Below are 19,179 nucleotides of genomic sequence, written 5' to 3' on the forward strand. Positions count from 1 at the left end.
CAGGAGGGGTCAATTCTATTTTAACTCACAACTGACTACGCAAGTACTTGACTGCACCCAGTGACCTTCCATCATTGAATTAGAAATTCAGGTAGTCCGGTACCAAAGTACAGTGAGTTGCTTGCTAGTCATAGGTTGCGGTCTTAGGTCAAAGGGCCAAACTTATACCCATATCCACTCGGAACATCTCCTCGACAGTAGAGCATTCCGGAATTGGTCACGTTCAGTGAAATGTACTCCTACACTTCACCTGTATGGCATACCAATGTCTCCACACTCCTTGGTTAAGAGGACAACCAACGTATATGTCACACAACGACCTAATCTCGATAATATTGTCGTCCTAGTAACAACATATCATTTGGTCGCGAACAAGTTTAAGGACTCAAAGATAAATTCTCCTTTATCATAACATAAGTCCTAAGGACTTCATCATATAAGAGTTCATTTGAAGATGAAATGATGAATAATACCAAATAATACTTTATTAATTTGTCAATTCATTTACAAAATTCAATCATCAATATGCTAATGATTGACATTTAGGATACAATTCCCAACATTAAACAATAGAAAAGGAGTTTAGGGCCTTTTTGTGAGAGCATTCTGCTAATCGGTGGGGAGTGCATCTTCTCTCTTGGTCTACAATATATGAGCCAAAGTGCCTGAGAGGCCTACGACTTCATTCTCTGTGGTCTAGTGAGCAGGCTTTATGTGAAACCTAGTATCTTGGCTCGATCCATTTGACTGGCCAAAAGTATTTGGCCCAATAGGAAAAAATATATAAACAAAACTCACACGTGCCAAGCATCTGTGGAGACGGAAGAAGACTCCCAATCGAAGTCTTCTTCCTCCCGACCTCATCCAAAAAGTCTCACCAACGGGAGGATTCAATCATTCTTCAACCCTATTTAGGGTCCCTCCGATCTTCACTTTGATCTCACTAGAGAGCCCAGGTCTCTTAGTTGAAGTCATCATCAGAAATCTTTAGTTTTTCCACTCTGAATGTTAGCAGCCATTCATAACGTTGCCACGGCCAATGTCGCTGGAAACCAGGTAAGGACCCGATCCCTTCAATTTACCCCTCTCCTCTTTCTTCTAAACCCCTTAGAGCCTTAATTCCAGTTGGCGATCGTTAGATTTTTGGCGGAAAAGAGTGATGCCCTATTTTTCTTATTTTTGAAAACCCAATCCTTTTTCTTCTGACTTCGGCTGTCTCAGTCGCCATCACTTGTCACCGGAGGCTTTCCTCGATTCCTCGAGGTGGCTGGAAGCCATAGCTAGGACTCTGGTCACTAGGATGCCGTGGATTCCATGGTTTAAGAGGTTGAAACTCCTATTTTTGGTGAGTTTTAGCGTTATCGGCCACTTTCTAGCTCGCCATGCGTCTCCTGACCCCAGGCACCATTTGTAGCCACCCTATTCCTTTGTTCTTCCTTCTCTCTCTCTCTTTTCTCTCTTTCCCATCCTTTCTCTCTCTTATTTCTCTCTCTGCCAGGATTATCTCTCTCTACTATCACTCTAAGATTGTTCGACCAGTAAGTATATCTCTCAGTGACTTTTGGGATCGTCTCTAGTGAAGAGTCCTGATCTATGGTCGTTGGGCGGCGTGTCAGTCCCCACCCTAGCCCTTATCAGACACTATTAGATTTGATCACCCCCGATCTTTGTTGAACCATCTGTGTCCTAGTCCAAGTATGATTCGATGAAATCACTATCTGTTATAAATATGTTCTTAATCAAATTATTCTTGATTTATGAACTTGATGCATAGTATTTTATTATTATATATACCTTTTTCTAGAATATTGTATGATTGTTGATTGAATGTGTTGGTTTCAATATACATTATGTTCGATTGATTTTAATGTTATATGATTTTATGTATCTTATGATTTGGAACATGTAACATACTTTGAGAAAAAGAGTTTTGCTTCGAAACAGATTTAGACTCACAGCTAGATTATGTATCGATATTCTGCCAGTGGAGGTTATGTGTCGGTATATTGATACCTCGCCAGTGGGGATTATATGTTGGCATATCAATACCTTGCCAGTGGGTTATACGTTGGCATATCAATACCCTACCAGTGGAGGCTATATATTGGCATATCGACACTCTATCAATGGAGATTATACGTTGGTATATCGATACCCTGCCAATGGAGGTTATATGTTGGTATTTTGATTATTTCTGAGCTCATATTCTGGCTCAACAAGGTATAAATATGGTCATAGTTCATGACTATCGAGATAAACTTGATATTTTTGAAAGAAACTGATTTACGAATGAAATTGGCCCACTTTTATCAACATAGAGGAGAATCTTGTTAATGTTCATGTTGCGGATTTTATTACAAGAGATCGTATGTGGGATCTTTATCAACTAGCTACTTGTTTGAATGTTGATATTGTTAAAATATTTGCAAAAATGAAAAAGAATAAGAGAAAGAGAGAGCTGTGATTTTATTTCTCTATTTCAATACATTCGGTACATCCAGCGGTTATATATACTCATGTATAGACTTTAAACAAGAAAAATAAAATAGGCTAATATAGGATCATTCTAATAAAGAAAAATAATACTCATCAATACAAGTTATTATGTGATTTCTAAATTCACTCTAATAGGATCATGCTAATAAAAAAATAATATTGACCGATACAAGATTATGCTAATAAAAAAAATATTATGGGCTGATATAGGTTGCTACGTAATTTCTAAAATTATGCTAACATCCCCTTTCAAACTCAAGATGGTACTATAGATGCCAACTTGAGTTTGGAAATTAGATCACGAATATACCTAGAAAATGTACTAAATCAATAGTTGAAATAGCATATCAAAAGCTGACGTGATAGACTAAGAGTTGACAGCTCATATACTAACGTGGTGGTAGATCAAAAGCTGATGTGGCAACATAGAGCTTGGTGTGACAAAACATAAGCTGTTATAGTAGCTCAGAAGCTGATATAGCAGATTAGAAGTTAACATAACAACTCAAAAACCGATAAGGAAGATCGATGTGTTTGAATAATGTGACAAACTGACATGTTTATCGATGTATCTAATTGATTTGTCTGATGATGTGGTAGCGAGAAGATACATAGAAGATGATAGTTGCAGCGAGGATAGAGCTCAAAGAGAAGGCAACCAAAATTCGATGATCCCAGTAAACAAAGGCACCATAGAAGAGGAGCATTGGTTGATTGACTTGTCAGATGATATAGCATCGAGAAAATATATAGATAACAGTTGCAGCGAGGACAGAGCTCAAAGAGAAGGCAATCGGAGGTCGACAATTTTTGTAGATGAAGGCACCATAGAAGAGGAGCAAGAAATTTCGAACTGGATGGTGAAGGAGCCAGAGGTAGCAAGTGAATTCGGAGATGGAGAGAAAAGGACCGAGCCACGGTGAAGAGAGACAATTGAAGATCTGAAACTGAGAAGAAAAGTGGTAGAGAGGAGCTGTAGAACTATTAAAAAATAAAGGATCTTCAGATATTAATCTGCCAAAATAGAGGATATAACTTGAGCTTGATAAGGATATAGCATAGAGCTTGATATGGCAGAACATGAGCTGTTATAGTAGCTCAGAAACTGATGTAACAGATTAGGAGTTGACATAACAACTCAGAAGCCGATATAGCAGACTAATGCATCAAGCTAATATGATAATACATAATTTGATATTGCAGAACAAAAATTGATATAGCATTTTAGAAATTGATGCAATAGATTAAGGTGTGTACGCAGTAAACTGATGCGTTAGACAAAGCTGATGTAGCTAACTAATATGGTAGACTAATACGTCCACTAATATGACTGCTTAACATAGTAAACTGGTGTGTTTGTCGATGCGTTTGACTGACATGACAAACTGACGTATATGTCGATGTGGCTGATTGACTTGTCTGATGATGTGGCAGCGAGAAGACACATAGAAGATGGCAGTTGCAGCAAAGACATATCTCCAAGAGAAGATAATCGAAGGTTGATGATTCTCGTAGATATAGGCACCATGGAAGAGGAGAAAAAGACCTTGAACTGGAAGGTGAAGAAGCCAAAGGCAACAAATAAAAATGGAGATGAAGAGAAAGGAGCCTAGCCACAGTGAGAGACGACCGAAGATATGAAGTTGTGAAGAAAAGTGGTGGAGAGGAGCTGTGGATCCATTAGAAAATGAAGGATCTTTGGATATTAATCTACCAAAAATAGAGGATATGCAGATCTACTAAGCAATATAAGATCTTCGAATATTGATTCACCAGAAAATAGAGGATCTGCCAGAAAATAAAAGATCTGTGAATCTACCAGAAAATAGAGGATCTTTGGGTGTTGATTCACTCGAGAACAAAGATCGATAGATCGAAAACGGGGGGTTTTTTAAAGTTTCTAGACATGGCAATGATGATCATAGCAAAGGCGAAAAAGATGGAGGCGGCAGATTAGGTGATCTGTGTCTCTGATGCCATATTAATATTTACAGAAGGAGAAAAATATGAAAGAGAGAGATAGAGAGAAATAATTTTATTTCTCTGTTCCAATACATTCGGTACATCTCGGAGGTTATATTACTTATGTACATACTCCATACAAGAAAAATAATAGAGCTTGATATAGGATCATGCTAATAAATAAAAATAATACTCGCTGATATAAGTTGTTATGTGATTCTGTTAGGGTGTCAGTTGTTTTGTTATCCTGTTAGGGTGATTTTAAGGATCACAAGTTTTGAAAGTCCCTAACCAAGCTAGGCGATTAGAGTTTAACTGGCTTTAGAAATTGCAGTTCCCAACGTGGGTCAAATGCTTATGATGGAAGCTTATGTGGTGCCAAATTTCTTGTAAATATGAATTGAATTGGACGGCCTATTGCTGAATTCTTTTGTCTATTGTGACTTGTGTGCAGGGACAGTGGAGGACTACCAACATCAAAGTATGCCATACCATATCAAACCAAATAGTACGGAATGTACTGTACTGTACCGGTTCAGTACCGAAATATGGTATGGAAGATGTGCCGATATTCGATACGCCGAATTGGCTTTCGTACCAGGCATACCGTTATAGTAATAAAATGGCACCGATATGAAGCCTGGTACCGAGACAACATACCTTGGCGTGACATATCCATTTGCTATGCAGTGTTGGCACCGAATGGCTGCGATATCTAAGCTTCAAATTCCCCTAGCTTATTTGCTGGCATTGACATCATTCTTAGCTCATGCCCAGGTGGAGAACGGGGTGAAAGCAATGATGGTTCGCATGGCCTGCTTGATTTGGAATGCCCGCAATGCGAGAATATTTCACCATTAATTTACACCTCCATGGTATTTGTCCGGACAACTTTCTTATTTTCATGATGTGGGCAGGGAAGGAGTCATCTTTCTTATTTTCATGATGTGGGCAGGGAAGGAGTCATCGACACTCGTTCGAAGCACCGGGGCAGCTTATTGGTGCCTAATCAACACTGCAAGCACAGGTTGCTGTCTTGGCTGCCTCCTCCTCCTCCCCCCGGCGTCCTTCGTTGAGGTGTTGAAGATTAACTTTGATGCCTGTGTAGTTTCTCAAGTTTTCCAGGAAAAGAACAGTGCTGCTGATTGGCTATCTAAGAGGGCTCTCCAATGGAGAAATGCTTCCTCTAGAGTTTGATTTTGACAGATGATATAGTAGGGGCTGGATTTAGGAGAATGGCTTGCCAAGTTTGACAGCGTTTGTTGCATTGTTTCTAGAAGTTCTAGTATAGTTAGTCTGCCAGTTGTATCTGGTTGTTATCTTTATCTTCTTACAGTTTCTTGGGCTGTACCCAAAAATAAAAAAGAATAATTGGAGGCCACCAAAATATAATTAAGCATTAAAAAATAGCAAACTAAATGCATTCCCCTCAAGTATTACTTGAACCACATAATAATACGACAAAATATTGGCAAAAAATGCTGCATAAATATCGCAAAAATAGATGTGTTGTAATTATACCAGGATACATCTCTAACATTGGAACTGCAGTTTTCAACTACATAGAAATAATATTGCTTCAAAGTGGTAACTTGGTATTACAGAACCTGTAATAAGTAAATAATGTATATTTGCTAGATCACTGTATTCATTTTAGTCCCCAACTTACCGGGCATTTGTTTTGCCTTCTTCGCCATGAAATTAGCACAAGAATTTGACGGTATTAGGAGGAAAAGGATAAAGAAAAAGAACAAATGGTAACAATTGAAGCAGCTGTACATACACCTGTATTCACTCCCCATAAATAGAGGTAAGAATGCTAGCAGGCATCTGTTCTTTCTTTGACAGTGCCATCAATGATGCAGATTCTCAGGCTTCAGCATCTTAGATGTTTAGTCCCAGAAAAAACACACCAAAATGGAGAGAGCTGCCTTGAGAATCAGAATTAGTGAAGTTCGTCAGGCTCTTCACAGACTTTGCCAACTGCAGAAAAATCAGACATCATTACGCAGTCGCACGACTCAAAAAGTTCAGACAATAGATAAGACTTTGGTTCCTTACTAGGAACATAAAAAAGTTCACCAGGGTCTTCGCAAACTTTGCCAACTGCAGAAAAATCAGACAACATCGTCATGCAACTGCAAATGACTCAAGAAGTTCGAACAATAGATAGAATTTAATTACTTACTAGGAAGATCGGCAGCTAGTTTTGCTTGAGTATCAGCATCAGAATTGAACTCCTTCAACAGTAATCAACAAAAGCCCATGTCAGTACAGAAGGTATAAAATAACAGGCAAAAGAATGTCAATAATTAAATAGTCAACTGATTTGTTTCCCCTTTTTTTGAAAAAGATCTCTAGTTACCAAGAGAGACAAAATTATGCTCTCCTGAGAAACTTAAAAGAACATGGGAACTCCCACGATAAGTCAATTCTGACATTATTTCCACTACCAAAGACAACAATAACAAGTTCTCTATAAGAAAAGAATACGTTATTTTTGCATATATTGTTTATTGTGTATAACTCCCTTTCTTCTTCCTAACTGGTGCCAAACACCTCTATTACCACAAAAATCACCACATAACTCCACCATTCAACAGTATGTTAGTAAACAAGGAATATTATGTACATTAACAGGTTGGTAGCATAATGCTACTATTTTACAATGTAATTGCTTATACAGCTAGATTGGATGGCTGGAACATCTTCTGTTTAGAGTCCTTGGACTTGGTATCCTCTGTTATGTAGATACTGGTACAGCACAGAGTGGCATATTAATACATTGTACATATATTGTTCATTAATCTGGTTATTTTATAAATGTTTACTTTAAAAAGTAAAGGTATCTCCAAGTTTAAAGAAGCAAAGGGAAACTGTGTCCTATATTTGAAGCATTAAGCTATTAATATTCCAAGAACATTCCTACTGTACTAAAAAACAGTTAACTACGGAGTCATTTGGGAATTATTGTGGCAACGAAGGTCTTAGTTGCAAATAGTGAAAAGAAAGGGACTCATACAAAAATAAACAATAATCTGGGAGGTTCATTGCACCCTCACCGGCATTCGCACGCACGCGACTCATACAAAAATAAACAATAACCAAAGAGGTTCTATGCACACCATCATTCGTGCGAGCACACACGGGGGGGGGGGGGGGGGGGGTGTGGGGGAGGGAGAGGGGGGAGAGAGAGAGAGAGAGAGAGCTTGTTTGTCAAGGCTGTATTACCATGCATCAGTGCAATAGGCAAGGATTGCCTTCATATCTTACCTAAGAAAAATAACAAAACTATTGTGCAGCCTATTCGGGAATACAAGGTTTTAATGTCCATGTGCTTTCTAAAATTTGTGAATGCAAAAATTGCTCCTAAGAGCAGACTCCGATAAAGACAGCCTGTTGATATAAAATCAGCAGATTCTAGTACATGAAGTTAAGCAAAACTGAACAGTTTACTGTATTCATTTATGTCATGGAAGTTTGTACAGTTACACATGGGATGAAAAATGAAGCATTTGCCTTATACTGTGCAAGAAGCATTTTGCTTATACCTTAACATCATACACCAAACTCAACTAAGGTAAGCATTGAATGAGACAGATTCTTCTTACCCTTTTGACATGGCCGATCTTGAATGATAGGAACATGTCCTTCAGTTCTTTTACCTCTTTATACAAGTCAGCCAAATTTTGGTTCTTGGTTTTCCAAAGATCTTGTACCTGTTTTCAGGAAGTAGACAGTGTCATGGCATCAAAACAAGAAAGGGCAATACAACGTCAGATTAGCAAACAATGTTGTATTGATAAAAGTGACAAAGACTAAGAGTAAGACGGTTGTTTTGCAGAAGGCAGACTAGATGATGAATGAATGACAGTGGTATTTCTCTAACTGGACAGAAAAAAATGAGTGGGCACAAACTAAATGATGGCTTTATAGAAGGATTATGGCAGTGATGGATACCATATGGCAGTGATGGATACCATAGAGAGGATATCAGAGGCTAAAAACAAGATACAAATGCCTCTCCTCAAGGAGCTCATTGGAGGGGAAAAAGTATTCCACACATCTGATCAAGCAACAAGCATAAATTCCATTAACCACAGAAATTACACATAGTGGTCATCTTTGCTGAAGGACCAATACTCTTTTCCTAACTGCAACTAAGCCACAAGTGATAAAACAAGACAGAACTTATTTGCATTGGATCAGATAGGATGAAATCCTGCTAGATTTTGAAATCCCATTGGATTTCTCAGCTGTTGCATTTTTGACACAATATTTTATTTGTTAAATATCCCACCAGAGAACTAAAATCCCATGGAATCACTTTTTAGGGAAAAAAAAGGAAGTGTTCAAAAGAACATTTCTCCCCTATGGGAGTTGATGCATTTCTTGCAAGCCTCTCTTATGGTCTTTGAGAAGGTTTTCACTCCAAAACCAAAGAATCCATCCCAACCCTTTTGCTCCCCACTCCCACCTCAATCTCGCATCCCAAATCCTACACCTTCCATAACTATTGGTTTACCCTCGAACCCTCAATTCTCCTATCATAAGGCCCTCACCTCCTATACTCCTCCCAACAAAAACTGCCCACGGGGCGCTTCTCAGCGTTGGCCTCTCCCTCATCAATGCAGACCCATTGGTGGCAATGAAGCTACCAGCAACCCTTTATTGGGCTCATTCTCTTCTCTACAAATGACTGATAATCAGCATGGGCCAACTTAGGGATGAACCAGGCTGACTAAAATAAGATATGGGCCTTGCCGTGGACCTCTAATTTTTGGCAGATAAAACCTTTGGACTTCATTGGCAGGCCCAAATTGGTCCCATAACCCACGCTGCCTCCCCAATAATCCTTCCCCTCTCTCCTTTTCTCTCTCTCTCGATTCTCCATTGCCTCTCCAGATTAGGGTGTAATGGTACCCAAAAACCCGATATCTCAACCCGATTATTTTATAATATTCAAGTATGGATCCAATTTAAATTCCTAATAACCTTATGGATTCAAAGTTAGATTCCACAGAAAAGATCAGATTTCTTATTGAATCAAACTTGGATTTATACTATACTCAAGTCTGAAAACCCGATAACCTGATACATACATGCATAATGTATATTTGTAGTAGATATAGATATAGGAATGTAAAAAGAATTGGCTACATGACTTGCGTTAATTCCTTTTGTCCACGTTCGGATTTGTGCTTTTTCTCACGCATGCGCTCCTTAACTCTCGCCAACTACCATTTCATTTTCCAAATCCCAACTGGCACTTACATTTCAATTTAGTTTTAATCTACATTTCAATTTTATTTTAATCCAATTAAACACAAATTGAAGGCTAAATTTGTACTCTCAAAGTGATTGGAATTTTTTCAAAACCAATCATTCACTGCTAATATCATGCTCCTTTCACACTGCAATCTACTATTTCAGAAATCGACCGCGTGCCAACCTTGGCACTCCAACATAAAGTAGATCGGCACACCTAGCACCCCGACTAGGCCTAGTAAGCCCGATTAAGATGGGCGCTTGGGTGTGCTTTCACATGTAAATCACCTACTTTGATTGAACGGATCGGGTCATTCGGGTAACTAGAAAATTGATATGTTGCACATTTCACTTAACCTTCCACCTACCATCTCTCCCAATTATTCCTCCTTATATCTTCCTCAAAACCACTAAATCCATCCCCACAAGCCCCCCCCCCCCCCCCCCCCCGCCGCCAACAAATGGTGGCTGGGTGGTCTCTGGTCAGCGATGAGCAAATAGCATAGTGTGGCGGTGATGGACCATGGAGGTGGCATTAGGGTGGTGCTGTAGTGGTTGAGACATGAACATGGAGGTGGTGGGTGGAGCCACCAATGGCGAACTCGAGGTGAGTACCTTTCTTTCCTTGTTTTCTTCCTCTTATTTTCTTCTTCTCTACCATTTTTTTCTTTTTAATTTTCGGAGGGATGCTTGGGTAGCGTGGAGCTGCGGATGTGCGGGCTACTGCTTGCAAAATGATGGTGGAGACATGGTGGTGCTGCAGCTGCTACCAGTGGTGCCTGCAACAACAATGACCGCTGCTGAGATGGTGCCTGCAACAGCAGTGGCTGCTGCTGTGACAATGCTGCCTTGCAGAAGCAGCAAGCAGCCAATTCTGCCGCCAAGTGCCAATGGTGCTGCAGCTGCTGCCCGGCATCAGAAGCAAGCAGTGGCTGCTGCTATTGATGGCGACACCTGCAGCAGCAGTTGCTGACAGCAGTACTTCCTGGAAACGACAGCAGTGAGCAACTGAGGTTGCTAATGCTAGTGCTGCCAGTTGAAGCATGATGTTGCCGCATCCTGCAGCTCTGTGACAGGTCACATTTCATTTTGGATGTCTGACCCATTCAATAAACAAGCCAGTTCAGGTTGACAAGTTTCTGTAATAGCAATGTCTCAACCCAACCCGACTCAAACCTGTCCCACTGCCACCCCTAATCAATGGTGGAGGAAGCTTTGTACGCGAAAGAGTGATGGTGGGAAAAAGCAAGTTTCTGGAGAGGAAAAAAAGTTATATGGTAGTCCAGTTAAGGAAGGAAGATGCAGGAAGATGGAAAGAGTGACCGCTGGAATTAGCTAGAGTAGAAAATTGCTCCCTAAACAGAGAAATACTAAGAATTCAAAGGCTCAAGGACTCAAACCTGTCCCACTGCCACCCCTAATCAATGGGGGAGGAAGCTTTGTAAGCGAAAGAGTGATGGTGGAAAAAAGCAAGTTTCTGGAGAGGAAAAAAAGTTATATGGTAGTCGAGTTAAGGAAGGAAGATGCAGGAAGATGGAAAGAGTGACCGCTGGAATTAGCTAGAGTAGCAAATTGCTCCCTGAACAGGGAAATACTAAGAATTCAAAGGCTCAAGGAGAGAAATCATGATAACAATTGTCTTTATGTCAAAATGAACAGAAGAGGAGCACACCTATATTCAAAAGGAGGTGTGGTGCAGACACCAGTGCCAAATCAGCCATCACTCGAGTCTACGGTCGCCACCAGGTCCAGCCAGTTCAAGTCTTATGATGTTATTTTGGATTGATTTTATGTTATTTTGTTTTATTTTATGGGTTTATTTGCATATTGTTATTTTAGGACTTTTATGGGATTGTTTTCTTTGTAGGGATCTTTTGTTATTTTGGAACCCTATATATATGGGTCCGTACATTGTTTAGGGTTGATGAATGATGAATGAAAATTAGCCTTCTTGTCTTCTTCTTCCTCCTCCTCCCTTCTCCTCTTCTTCCTCTTCTCTTCTTCTTCTCTCTCTCCCTCTTTTCCCTGAGCCACGGCTTTGCCCCTGTTGCCAAAGCCTCGATCCCTCTTTTCTCTTCCCTCTCTCTCGATTCTCACAGAAAGAATAGAAGGGGAGAAGCCCCTGCGCCAGACCCTCCCCACCTGCCGTCTCACCTAAGCCCGCCGCCGCCTTTAGTCCCCGCCGCCGCCTCCCCCACCTCGCAGCACCGCCGGTTCGCCACCGCAGACCACCACATCCCCACGAAAGCCACCGCCAAAAGCAGAGTCCGTCGTCAACAAACACCATTTGTTTTGGGCTGTGGCCACCCTGTGGGCCTCAGGCTTTACAGAGGAAAGACAAAAAAAACAAAAGAGTAGAAGAAGACAGGGGTTAGGACGCCCCGTCCAAAGCCCCTCTCGTCTAGCTGAGGTGGGGTTCCTCGCTTCCCTAGCCTCGGCCGGAACCCAAACCGACGGCACCTGAGGAAGAAGGCTTGCGATCGGGCGCGAGAAGAAGAATACGCCTGATCCCAAGTGACCTGACGCCCCTTTTCCCCGCCCCACCGTCGCAGCCGAGCGCGCCGCCACGTTCTCCCGTCGTCGTCCACGGCCGATGCAAGGCGGAGAGGAGCCGAACCCACCGCCCCATCACCTTCCGCCGCCGCAGCCCCAGCTGCGAAGATCGGCACGGGCTCCCGAACTGTCAGAAGGTTGAAGACGGACTGCGATTCACGGGTAAGATCCCAAACCCGAAAACCCACTAGCCCGGGTCCGTTCCAACAAAAAAAAAAGAAAAAAAAGAAAAAAAAAACAAGAGAATAGACAAAAGAGTGTCACGTGACCTACACGTGACGGACCCATAGCGGGTTATCGCAGCGGGTCGCGCCCAATAGCCTGAATCCAATCGGATCCGCAAAAGAAAACAAAAAAAAAGAGGGAAAAAAAAAAGAAAAAAAAGAAGAGAAAAACAATTCCCTTACCTCTGTCATCTTCTTCCTTCTTCCCTCTTTCCGTGGTCGCGCCGCCCGAGCACGAGCCACCTCCCGCCGCCGCCGAAGCTCGCACGCCACACCACCACCACCTCTACCGCGCCTTCACCGCCTCCGCCGTTGCGCCCGTGCCCTCTTCCTTCCGCCGCGCTCCACCTTCTTCATCTTCTCCCTTTCCGCCGCCACGATTCGCCCCTCATCTCCCCCTCCCGTCCGCCCACACACCCCATCAACCCACTTGAGCCGTCGGGCCCAACCACATCTTCTCCCTTCCGCCGACGCGCTCCAACCCATCCCCACTTCCCCCATTCAATTTGAGGGCCCAGCAGGCCCCATCACCCTCCCCTCCCCTCCCCTTTGGGTCCACAGCCCATTAGGCCCCCATGCCCAGCCTCTTCATTCGAGGCCCAGCAGGCCCATCAGCCCGACTACACACCGGCCCACACAGCACCCCCCCTCCTATGGTTCGCAGGCCACTCAGGCCTCACGAGTTGCTGCATGCAGACCCAATTGGAGCCATTTGACGAGTCTACTTGCTATGGCGTGCTTTTGGTCGTCGCTCCAACCCAGGTCAGGTTTCTTTCTTTACAAAAAAAATTCTATTTGTTTGTCTAAATTTAGCATCAACTAACTCTTAAGTACTCTATTGATATTACTCTTGAAAATTTCAACACACCCACTCCAGACAACACCAAAACCCTAGTAGTGGCCTATCTTTGTTCTTAATTGTAGGGCTACCTAATCTTTGAGAGTTCTTTGAAGCTCTGTGCAGCCCAGCAACACACTAAAACTAGTACTATCTGACTGCAACTACTTGTCTGGATTTATTACGTAATTCTACGCTGATTTCAATTGCTAGAGTTAGCTTCCAATTATATTAAGCATATACATTGCATTTTAGACATCATTTTCATGCATTAGGTCTGCCTAGGAATCACCACTATCTTCACATTGTAGGACCAAGCATAATTTAGCACTCTTGATATACGCACTTTCATAGTGGTTGTGTTGTCTCCCAATTCGAGTCTTAGCTGACCATGGATGCCCGCATCGAAGCCTTAATGAAGGTAGTCGAAAACCTAACCACGGTGTCCACCCAGGCCTATGCCCGACTAGACTCAACTGTGGCTTCTCTTCAGAGGATCATGGGATCCAAAGAAAGTAGTGCCTCCCATTTGGAAGGCTCAAAGGTCAAGGATGAAACCCTAGACCATCTAGGGTCGGACCGCTAGGGTTGTTCGACACTAGCCCTTTTCCAGGCCGTCCTCAAACCTACCCTCGTCATAAAGGACAAGGCCCTTTTCCTAATGTCAATAGAGGTTATCGATACAACGTAGAACCCAGAGGGTCTCGTGACCATGTTGAAGATGTGTCAAAAGGCATCCGGGTTGAAGCCCCTACTTTTGATGGTCGCAATAACTCTAAAAATTTTTATAGACTGGTTGCACGAAATGGACCATTTCTTTGAGTGGTATAATTTGTCTGAAAAGAAGAAGGTTCTGTTGGCCAAAATAAAACTCATCAGTCGAGCTAAACTTTTTGGGCAAAGCACCGAACATCTGTTAGCTAGAAGACATCAACATGAAATAATTGATTGGGTAGAGATGAAAGAGAGACTTAAAGAAAAATACCAACCCGTTAACTACCAAGACGATCTCCTTAACCGATGGAGCACTAAATCCACATTTGTAAGGCGCCCTGACATATGGAGCACTTCCACGGGCCCTAATTCCTTAGGGTCCAAACCTTATGTAGGGTCCACTACTCCTAGGCCCCCTCCTACTGCCAATGTCCCAAGCCGAGACACTAATGGCAAAAAAATCCTTCGTGAACCTTCCAAATCACATTCCAAAATTCGGTGTTACAAATGCCAAGATTTTGATCATGTTGCCTCCCAATGTGCTAACAAATCTTTCGTTATTGCTTAGCAAGAGCAGGGAGGTGACATAGATGACTGAGAGGAGCAAATCTATGAACCAAACCTCGATGACATTCAGAACATTGAGGAAGAGTATGATGACAAACCTGAAATCCTAAGATGCACCCACACTACACCTAGCTCGCTTGCACAGTCAGATAAAGAGTCTGACCAGTCCACCATGAGTGCAGTTAGATATACCCTCGCACAACCCATCGAAACTGATGTTAGAATTTCTGAGCCTGCATATGCATTTGCACAACACATTCATAAGTTGCATCAGAAAATCCATAAGGGCATTCATACACGTACTTCTCAATATAAGATGCAAGCTGATTTCCATGCTAAAGAATTTCAAACTTGGGGTTACGTAATGATCCGTCATAAGAAATTGCAATCTCTTAGTGTTGGACTATTCAAGGTGTTGCACAAGGATGGCACTGATGCCTATACCATTGACTTTCCATTTGATTTGGGTAATAACCTTACTTTTAATATCACTGATTTGGTTGCAATCCCTTATGACTCTTTTGCTGAACCCTCTCCCAAGCCAATTGCTTATCCTATTACTGATTCCATACCATCTTCGTCTCCTTTTCTCCTCCATCGAGCACAAAAAGAGTATATTGATTCTATTTTAGCCGAGCAAATAGTTTTTAACAGTGATGGAAGCATCCAGCGTTTTCTGGTTCGCTGGCGTGGACAACCGAAGTCTAGCTACACTTGGATCCAGCACGAGGAGCTACTACTGATTGATCCAGACTTGTTGGAGTACTACCAGGGCTATACCGAGTCACTTTCGTCGAGGTCGAATTCTTTCCACCCGAAGAGAGTTGGTGTGGACACCAGTGCCAGGCCAGCCATCACTCAAGTCTACGGTCGCCACCGGGTCTAGCCAGTTCACAGAGTCCAGCCAGTTTAAGTCATATGATGTTATTTTGGATTGATTTTATGTTATTTTGTTTTATTTTATGGGCTTATTTACATATTGTTATTTTAGGACTTTTATGGAATTGTTTTCTTTGTAGGGGTCTTTTGTTATTTTGGAACCCTATATATATGGGTCCGTACATTGTTTAGGGTTGATGAATGATGAATGAAAATTAGCCTTCTTGTCTTCTTCTTCCTCCTCCTCCCTTCTCCTGTTCTTCCTCTTCCCTTCTTCCTCTCCTCTCCTTCCTCTTCTCTTCTTCCTCTCCTCTCCTCCTTCTCTCTTTCTCCCTCTTTTCCCTGCTGTCCTGCATCAAGGTGCTAAGATGAAGCCTTGTGATGCACAACAAAGCCTTGTTTGAGAAAGCATTATCCAAAATAGAAGGGTTAACATAAGCTTGAGAGCCAATTATAAAAGTTCCCAAATGTTCATGGATCTCTATAAAAGTTCCCAAATGTTCATGGATCTCACTTTGGTCAATAAAGGCAATCCTATGTATGCAGGCTAAGGCTTATGGATCATGTCTAGGTCAAGGTAGTAGACCTAAAGGTATCAAGATGCCAATTAGCAATAGAACATGAACAAAGCCATTTTTTAAGCAAGATACTAATTAAGAAGAAAGGAGGAAGTGTTGCTTATTAAGTAGAATGATAAAATAATTCTGTGAAAATTAGAGGTAAAAAATAGATAATTTACAAGCAATGAGATGTTCTCTCCAATACCAACATAATGTGCATCATTGTCAAGGTACTACTAAGGAAGTTTCCTAGAGGAGTAAAACCAAAAGGGAGACACTAGCTATTGTCATCAAAGTGGGCAGATCTTAGTAGCAATGCCACACATATAGCAGAAATTTCTGGCTGCTGAGGGACAGATTTGATGATTTAGCAAATATGGTATCAACCAAAAAAATAAAAATTGGCCGTGCTCCAACTCATGTTGAGTTACATAAGTCATGCCCTTTATAAAAGTTTTTGGTCTCAAAGCATAGCCATCTAAATGTCTACTTAAACATGTAAACGATCCAGTGTAATATGAAATTCGATGATGCAATATCACACAAATCGACATGCATGCATGCACAGACACCCACACAAACAGAATAATTGATGCAGTTGTTAGGAAAATGATATCTATCTAAGACGATGTACCAATTTGTATTTCTTACAATGTTGTCTCCTTTAAATGAATTGCAAAACATAAAATGCGGACATAAGATGTAACATGAACCAAATTCCAAAACCTTCCCTCCTTCCAATTACCCAATTGACAGCAGCTCTCTTTCTCATCCTCACTCTCTCTTTTTAATATCCCTTTATCTATGATATTTTATAACATTATTGCTCATAATGATAAAAAAAATTAGCATCTAGTTGGTCAACTGATTGTATCTTATAGTTTTTTTATAACTATTATTTTTTATAGAGTAGCTTAACAAATATGATTTTTTTTTCAATTGCTTAACCATTTGATCGCTAATTAAAGAATATAAGGCTATTCAGATGTATGAGAACCAGATAGAGTTTAAAACTAGTCTTGACAACCATAGTGTGAAGTTCTAATAATAGGATCCAACAAGCATCATCTTGAAGGTATAACAAGATAGACTTGACTAAAGCATCAAAACCATCACTCACACAACAAAGAATTGTCTATAGAAGCCAAGGGGTGGAATTACCAAATCACGAACTTAAACTGAAATGGTAAAGTTCTTGTTGCTAATTAAGAGGAAAGTAGAGAAAAGCAAGTGTTTTGCCAGCTTTGCCAACCAAGGTATAAAAAATTTGAGAACAGAAAGTGTTTTGGCATGGGTATTTAAAGTTCTGAAACCCTACCTTATTAATGTAATGTGCTGCCTTGATATGTTTTCATGAAAATGTGAAATATGAAAACTGTAATAAAAACAGTTAGTAACCTTATAACATTAACTGAACCATGTACCTGCATACAGATAAGTTTAGAGTCACCTTGCACATGAATTTGCTTAAATCCTTTCTTAAGAGCATATTTCAATCCTAAGATCAAGGCTCGGTATTCTGCAACATTGCAGGTCGCATCACCCAAACCTTCACGAAGCCGAGAAACCTTCATTCAAGCAACAAGGAACCTAACTTGTCAAGGCAACAATAATTTGTCTAAAATAGAAACATGCATAGGCAAGAGTTTGGTGCATTCTCTACCACAGTTCCATCTTCAGTTCGAAGTACTGCTCCAGCACCAGCTTTTCCAGGATTTCCTTTTGAAGCACCATCAAACTTAAGAACACAAGACATCTGCATGTATTAGACAAATCTTATCTCCTCGAGGATAGTCAATGAGAAAAATACAAAACAATACCGAAAATGGCAGACCAGGGATATATAACCAATCATGTAAAACCAAATATTATTGTTCATGAACAGGGTGAACCTGAATCATGTACCATATAAGCATTTTATCCACAAATATAATCACGTATTACTTAATAATATAATGAAAGATTTCATCTATTTTGAGCCACAAGGTCAATGTAAAGTTTAGAGAATCAAGAGGTTCCTCTGATCCATGTCTGTTTTTTCAGACCACAAAATTTATGATACAATTGTCCAAATTCCAAGAAACAATGTAAAATATGACAGGTTTAGAATAATGAAGGATATAAGCAATGTTGGAGGCATCCATTAATGGATATAGTTTATGCGGGGATACCTCCCATATTAATCAACATAATAGGGAAATAATACATAATGAAACTCAGAGGGGAGGTGTGCATAAACATAACATGCTTATGCTCTTTAATGATGGGCCTGCTAAAGTTTGAAAGAAACATAATGCCAATGTTCATGAGAAAATAAAAAAAAAAAGGAGAGGAAAAAAAAAGATATGCATTGTATGCAATTTCAAAGCTTATACATGCACTTTCCATATGAATACGCTGCTTTCTGGGCTTGAACGTTGTTCTTTGTAGGTCGCCTGAGGACCCAAACTGTACTGTCACAATCAAACAAGAATTTGAATCAAGGTTATCTGGGACAGCCCAAATAAATGCACTCAGCTTGAATTTTCTCTGAACCACATGACATCATGGAATATATGTGCTTATGCTATACAAAATTTTATTAGACAATACTATCTGGTAAAATAATGATAAGGTCGATGTGTTGTTTTGTTGATGACTCACACTAAAGTGCTCATAGAAAGACTCTTCCCAGAGGGATTATGGTTATGTCAGTATATTAATGTGATGAAGACTTGAATTCAATTTCTTAAAAGACCTCATCATTAATTTCTTAATGCATATGAGCATTTCCATGGCTTCAAAATGACCTAGTATTTTCATCAAAAGTGTAACCAGTTTAATTGGTTTGTCTGGTGTGAAAGCAGAAGCAATTGGAACTAGCAATTCAAAGGTCTACCTCCCTGATTCCTGACAAGATTGACATATATTTTGGTTCCAGCCAGACCCCATTCAGCCAGACTGGTCTTAAACATATCGGATAAAACATGTATAAGGCATAAATCCTTAACTAACCAAAAGAAAGAGAACAAAACATGCATTGTCCCTGGGATTGGCACCGCATAATAAGTCAACCTAGGCTACTAGATAAAATAAGAATAAAACAACAACTTGAGGTCAAAATCTATTTAAAAAAGAA

The 19,179-nt window shown here is 40.7% G+C and overlaps 1 protein-coding gene across 9 annotated transcripts in view; it reads right to left on the reverse strand.

The window, feature by feature from the left end:
• Positions 1-5,926: 5,926 nt before the first annotated feature.
• LOC103703834 overlaps positions 5,927-19,179 on the reverse strand; it is a 35,525-nt gene continuing 22,272 nt past the window's right edge. For 4 of the 9 annotated variants that reach the window (XM_008786848.4, XM_008786849.4, XM_026803322.2 and 1 more), the window contains 6 exons: positions 17,725-17,817; positions 17,486-17,629; positions 8,070-8,177; positions 6,647-6,698; positions 6,520-6,564; positions 5,927-6,441 (listed from right to left, as the gene is read on the reverse strand). In XM_008786848.4, the coding sequence (XP_008785070.1) occupies positions 6,404-6,441; positions 6,520-6,564; positions 6,647-6,698; positions 8,070-8,177; positions 17,486-17,629; positions 17,725-17,817 (480 nt within the window). In that variant the 3' untranslated portion in view covers positions 5,927-6,403. Of the gene's footprint in view, positions 6,442-6,519; positions 6,565-6,646; positions 6,699-8,069; positions 8,178-17,379; positions 17,437-17,485; positions 17,630-17,724; positions 17,818-19,179 lie in introns of those variants that run through there. The other 5 variants (XM_026803323.2, XM_026803320.2, XM_026803321.2 and 2 more) reach the window with 3 other exon arrangements.

The sequence above is a fragment of the Phoenix dactylifera genome, unplaced genomic scaffold (assembly GCF_009389715.1).
Source record: "Phoenix dactylifera cultivar Barhee BC4 unplaced genomic scaffold, palm_55x_up_171113_PBpolish2nd_filt_p 000414F, whole genome shotgun sequence".
Taxonomy (NCBI): domain Eukaryota; kingdom Viridiplantae; phylum Streptophyta; class Magnoliopsida; order Arecales; family Arecaceae; genus Phoenix; species Phoenix dactylifera.